The 6582-nt window shown below is 51.6% G+C and overlaps 1 protein-coding gene across 1 annotated transcript in view; it reads left to right on the top strand.

The window, feature by feature from the left end:
• Nucleotides 1–6126, top strand: part of LOC101998541 — a 12628-nt gene extending 6502 nt beyond the window's left edge. The window contains 5 exon segments of the mRNA XM_026787974.1: nucleotides 2503–3188; nucleotides 3190–3817; nucleotides 3820–4272; nucleotides 4275–4442; nucleotides 4445–6126. Coding sequence (XP_026643775.1) covers nucleotides 2503–3188; nucleotides 3190–3817; nucleotides 3820–4272; nucleotides 4275–4442; nucleotides 4445–6126 — 3617 coding nt within the window.
• Nucleotides 6127–6582: the final 456 nt, after the last annotated feature.

Below are 6582 nucleotides of genomic sequence, written 5' to 3' on the forward strand. Positions count from 1 at the left end.
CAGCGTCTTTAACTTGATGGAGGGAATCAAAGCATGAGGCTTTAGAGATTCCAGGAGTTGACCGAGGGGGGAATTTGGAGAAATTGGCTTTGAACTTTTGGTTCCCATGGTTAATCAATAAATCCGCCTGCAAAAACGAGCACAGGCTGCTCGAGGACAAGTGTCCCTGAACCCCGAGAAGCGGTGCTAATGGCGGAAATCGACCCGAGCCTGGCGACCGACAGGGGAGAACCCTGGCCAGGAGGGGAAGAATAGCCCTTGGGGCTGACCGTGCAGCCGAGAGGTGCCCGTCCCGTGACGAGCCCGCACATGAAAGAGAGAGAGAGAGAAAGGAAGACGAAAAAGGCAGATGAGGCCAGGAACACCGAATTCCTGGCGGGCCAGGAACACCGAATTCCTGGCGGGAAGTTGGGGACAGCGAATCCCCAACCCGCAGACGGAGCTATGGTCAACCAAGGAAAAAGGGGGGGGTAGGCAACTCAACCCAGAACGCGCTAGAGAAAGCTGGCCAGGCGTTCCCTAGGGCAGGACGGGGAGAGGCCAACGGGGATAAACTCAAGAATCAGTTGGTTGTGGGCAGGTGGCTGTGGGCAGGTCCCCGGTTGTAGACTTTGTTCCCAGGAAAGAGGTCTCCGGCACTCCGGGAGGCGCGCCCCAGGCCCGAAGGCCGGGCCTCAGATGGAAGGCCCGGGACAAGAAGTCCCCCGATCACGGCACCAGTTTGTTCTTCTTAAAAAATAATAAAAGGGGCAGGGCAGGGGGTGTTCTTCTTGAACACGGGGCACAGGACAGACACGCACGGCGGAACAAACACAGACATGACACGGCGGCTCCCACGTGGGTCCACTTTAATGGGGGAGGGGAAACACAAAAAGACGAAGGATGTGGGACACACGAGGAAAAGGCAGGACGAGAAGAAGGGGCCTCGTGTGGCCCTGCCTTTTAACGGGTGGCACCAGGGAATCTGGGAAGAATATCCCATACCTGCGCGCAGGTGCGCGCACAGGCAACCATAGTCCAGGAGGAGTCTGGGAGTTGTAGTTTTTCAAAAGAACAACAGTAACTCTCCTAAACTCCTCATATACCATGCTGAAAGACCCTACAGACCCCCTCCTCAAAACTTGCAGCTAGCATGCTCCTGGGGGAACGTCCTGTTTGCTTTCGTTAGAACATCCCATGTGCTTGAGAGAGCAGGATGTCTATGAGATAGGAAGACTGCAAGGCAGGATATCAATAAGATAGGACATCAACAAAGCAGGTTGACTGCAAAACAGGATATCTATAAGATAGGAACAGAGAGGAAACCATTCATGCCCCCCCACCTCATTCCGATAACCATGCTTTTGCTTCTGTAAACTTGCTTTTTTTGCTGACACCCTGCCTCATCCCGATAGACCGATAACCACGCTTTTGCTTCTGTAAACTTGCTTTTTGCTCTTCCCTATAAAAAGCCCGCCCTCCAGTTGGGAGGTGCGCAAGTCTTCCGAGAGATCTTGCCACCCGCAGGTACCTGTTTCTACTCAATAAAACTCTTGTGATTTGCATCCGTGCGGTCTCGGCCTGTTCCTTGGCGTTGGGGAGGTCTCCTCCCGACAAAAGGTCCTCATCGAGGGTCTTTCATTTGGTGCATGGGCAGGGAATTGAGACCCCCCCCAACCAGGGACCACCGATTCACCATCGGGAGGTAAGCTAGCCAGCTCCGAGTCAGTTGTCTTCTGTGTTCTTTGTTCAGTTGTCTTCTGTGTTCTCTGTTGAGTGGTCTTCCATGTTCTTTTTCGAATTCTGTACACTCAGGTCTGAGTGCGCTGTATCTGGTGGAGGGAAGGGGCTGATGAGACCAGGACTTCTCCCCCACAGTTCTGAAAGATGTTCCATGGACATAAGGACCCTGGGCCCTCAGAGGTCAGCTTGCAGGGGTTTCTGTAGCCTACCTGAGCCCCCAGAGTCAGTCTGCAAGGACTTCTGGGGCCCGATTCTTCAGAGCTCAGCCCATATCCAAAGGATACGTGGTTCTAGTTGGAGGAGAGAGATCCAGACCCTCAGCCTCCATCTAGGTTTTTGCTCTCGGTTTTACGCCGGAGCTGCGCTGCGCGTTTGTTCTGTCTCTGTCTTTGTGTGTCCTTTTTTTTGTTTTTATATTTGGTTCCCTTCTCTTCAAGAAGATGGGACAAACCCTGACCACCCCATTGAGCCTTACTTTAGACCACTGGCCTGACGTGCGCGCCCGAGCCAACAATCTGTCAGTCGATGTTTGAAAGAAGAAATGGGTGATCTTTTGTTCGTCCAAGTGGCCTACTGTTGGGGCAGAATGGCCAAGAGACAGCACTTTCAATCTCAATATTATTTCCCAGGTTAAGGCAAAAGTGTTCAGCCCGGGACCACATGGACACCTGGATCAACACGCCTACATGGTTACCTGGGAAAGTTTGGCACGTGACCCGCCCCTATGGGTCCAGCCCTTTGTCATCTCTAACAAACCCTGACCTCCTCTTACCCTTACAGCCCCTAAGGCTCCCCCTCCTCCGGAGAGCCAATTGCTTGTGCCTCTTCCTTCTGCACCTTCCCCTGCCCCACCCTCTTCTTCCCTATACCCCACCATTCTTAAGGAGAAGATTCCCAAAGAAAAACCTCCGAAACCTACCTCTGCGCTCCCTCCCATCCTTCCTCCTAACCCTGACTCTTTTCTCACTGACCTTCTATCAGAAGAACCTCCTTATGCAGATCCAGAGGATCCAGAGAGTCCGGATGGGCCAGAGACTGCAGCAGCGGGAGGACAGCCTGCACAAGTCTCCCCAGCCCCTTCACCCATGGCTGGAAGACTCCGGGGAATGCGAGAGCCACCCCCTGATTCGACTTCTCATGCTCTACCCTTGAGAGAGGGCCCAAACGGCCAACAGCAATACTTGCCATTCTCTGCCTTAGATCTATACTATTGGAAACACCATAACCCCCCATTCTCCAAAGATCCAATAACGCTGACTAACCTGATTGAGTCTATTTTAGTCACCCACCAGCCCACTTGGGATGATTGCCAGCAACTCTTGACCTCAGAAGAAAAGCAAAGAGTCTTTTTGGAGGCTCGGAAAAACGTCCCAGATGACAACGGTAGCCCAACCCTTTTGCCTAACGAAATTGATGAGGCCTTCCCTCTGACACGACCTGACTGGGATTTTACCATGGCTGCAGGCAAGGGGACATCTATGCCTCTATCGCCAGTTGCTAATCATGGGTCTCCGAGGGGCAGCACGCCGCCCCACCAATTTGGCCCAGGTTAAGCAAGTAATACAGGGAAATGAAGAGACACCCTCAGCCTTCTTATAAAGGCTCAAGGATGCTTATAGGATGTATACCCCCTATGACCCTGAAGATCCAGGGCAAGTTACAAGTGTATCCATGTCTTTCATTTGGCTGTCTAGTCCGGATATTAGAAGCAAATTACAGAGGCTCGACGGTCTCCAGGGGTATACTATACAAGACTTACTAAAAGAGGCAGAGAAGATTTTCAATAAGAGAGAGACTCCAGAAGAAAAAGAGGAAAGATTATGGCAGAGAATGAAAGATCGGGAGGATGAAAGAGACAAAAGGAGAAAAAAAGAATTAACTAGGGTGTTGGCCACCGTGGTTCAGGGACAGAATAGAGAGGGAGACAGGAAGGGAGAACGACTTAGGGCCAAGGTGGACAGAGACCAATGCGCCTATTGTAGAGAACGAGGACACTGGATTAAGGATTGCCCCAGGAGGAACAAAGGACCTAGGAAGCCCAGGCCCCAAACCTCCCTCCTCACCTTAGAGGATTAGGGAACTCAGGGCCAGGAGCCCCCCCTGAGCCCAGGATAATTCTTGATGTCAGGGGGCAACCAATCACCTTCCTAGTAGACACCAGGGCCCAGCATTCAGTCCTGACCCAGACTTCAGGGCCACACAGCGAACGGTCTGCTTGGGTCCAAGGAGCCACTGGTGGCAAGAGATATCGATGGACAACCAATCGGAAGGTTCAGCTGGCTACCAGTAAGGTGACACATTCCTTTCTGCATGTTCCAGACTGTCCCTATCCCTTGTTGGGTAGGGACCTCCTCACCAAGCTAAGGGCCCAAATTCATTTCGAGGACACAGGGGCTAAGATAACGGGCCCAGATGGAGGTCCCCTCCAAATTTTGACCCTCCAGCTGGAGGATGAATATAGACTTTATGAGCCCCCAGGGCAACAGACAATTGACATGGACCCTTGGCTCAATGACTTTCCATTGGCATGGGCAGAGACCAGGGGAATGGGATGGCTTTATAACAACCTTTACTTATCATTCAATTGAAGACAACAGCTACTCCTGTTTCAATCAAGCAGTACCCCATGTCCCATGAAGCATATCAAGGCATAAGGCTCCACATAAAAAGACTGCTGGATCAGGGCATTCTCACTCCCTGCCAGTCACCATGGAATACCCCCTTTTACCAGTAAAGAAACCGGGGACTGGGGACTACTGGCCAATGCAGGATTTGAGGGAGGTCAACAAAAGGGTGGAGGACATACACCCCACGGTCCCCAACCCCTACAACTTATTGAGCACTCTGCCACCATCCTACATTTGGTATACCGTATTAGACTTAAAGGATGCCCTCTTCTGCTTGCGGCTGCATCCGGAGAGCCAGTCCCTTTTTGCCTTTGAATGGAAGGACCCAGATCTTGGACTTTTGGGTCAATTGACCTGGACACAGCTCCCCCAGGGGTTCAAGAACAGCCTGACCCTCTTTGATGAGGCCTTACACCGGGACCTGGCAGATTTCCGGGTTCAGTACCCTGCCCTGACATTGAGCCAATACGTAGATGACCTTCTTCCGGCGGCCGCTTCAGAGAAAGAATGTCAGGAGGGTACAAAGGCCCTCCTACAGACATTGGGACAAGCAGGATATCGGGCATCAGCCAGGAAGGCTCGGATATGCCAGAAGCAAGTCATTTACCTAGATTATCAATTAAAAGATGGACAGAGATGGCTGACCGAGGCACGCAAACAGACTGTCACTAACATTCCTGCCCCCCGGAAACCCCGCCAGCTGAAAGAGTTCCTGGGAACAGTGGGATACTGCCACCTCTGGATCCCAGGGTTTGCAGAGATGGCTGCACCCTTGTATCCATTAACTAAACAAGGAACAATGTTTGATTGGGGACTGATGAATGGCCAAGCCTGCGCTCAGTTAAACGCAGGCAGAACCAAGCTTGGTCCAGGAGTTCGGGCACGGGGTCATCGTCCCGGAGTACATTGGGAGATCAACTTTACAGAGGTCAAGCCAGGTCTCTATGGCTACAGATACCTCTTGGTGTTCATAGACACTTTTTCAGGATGGGTGGAAGCCTTTCCCACCAAACACGAAACCGCAAAGGTGGTGACCAAAAAGCTCTTGGAAGAAATCTTTCCCAGGTACGGAATGCCTCAAGTCTTAGGCACCGATAATGGGCCCGCCTTCGTCTCCCAGGTAAGTCAGTTGGTGGCCAAACTCCTAGGGGTCGAATGAAAATTACATTGTGCGTATAGACCCCAAAGTTCAGGGCAGGTAGAACGCATGAAGAGAACAATTAAGGAGACCTTATCCAAATTAACGCTTGCAACTGGCACTAGAGACTGGGTGCTCCTCTTACCACTGGCCCTGTACAGGGCCCGCAACACTCCAGGGCCTCATGGACTGACACCTTTTGAAATTCTATATGGAGCTCCTCCCCCATTTATAAATTTCTTTGATTCAAACACTGCCGATTTTGCTGACAGTCCTTCTCTGGAAGCCCATTTACAGGCTTTACAGATTGTGCAAAGAGAGGTTTGGAAGCCACTCGCCGCTGCTTACCGAGACCAAATGAACAAGCCGGTGGTACTGCATCCCTTCCAGATAGGAGATACTGTTTGGGTCCGCAGACACCAGACCAAAAACTTGGAACCTCGGTGGAAAGGCCCTTACACTGTCCTTCTGACCACCCCAACGGCACTGAAGGTTGACGGCATCACAGCCTGGATCCACGCCTCACACGTTAAGGCCGCTCATACAGCTGAGAAAGCAGAGCCAGCCACGACCCCAGCATGGAGAAGCCAACACACTCAAAACCCCTTAAAGATAAGGCTTACCCGTGGGGCCCTTTGACCATTATATGGGCCCTACTAAGACTGGGGATGGTGACACAAGAAAATAGCCCGCACCAGGTTTTCAATGTAACCTGGAGGTGGGAGGCATCACTATGGGGGGGTAGCGGCAGGGGTGGGCACAGGGACCACCGCTCTTATGGAGATCAGCCAATTTAGACAACTTCAGGCATCCATGCATACTGATATCAAGGCACTGGAAGAATCGGTTAACACACTCAAAAAGTCATTAACCTCCCTCTCAGAGGTAGTCCTACAAAACAGGAGGGGGCTAGACATATTGTTTTTGTGAGAGGGAGGGTTATGCGCAGCACTCAAAGAGGAATGCTGCTTCTATGCGGACCACACTGGGCTGGTGAGAGACAATATGACAAAGCTTAGAGAGAGGATAAGACAGAGACAAAAGATGTTCGAATCACAACAAGAATGGTTCGAAGGATGGTTTAATAAATCTCCC

The sequence above is a fragment of the Microtus ochrogaster genome (genome assembly GCF_000317375.1).
Source record: "Microtus ochrogaster isolate Prairie Vole_2 chromosome 14 unlocalized genomic scaffold, MicOch1.0 chr14_random_3, whole genome shotgun sequence".
NCBI classification, from domain to species: domain Eukaryota; kingdom Metazoa; phylum Chordata; class Mammalia; order Rodentia; family Cricetidae; genus Microtus; species Microtus ochrogaster.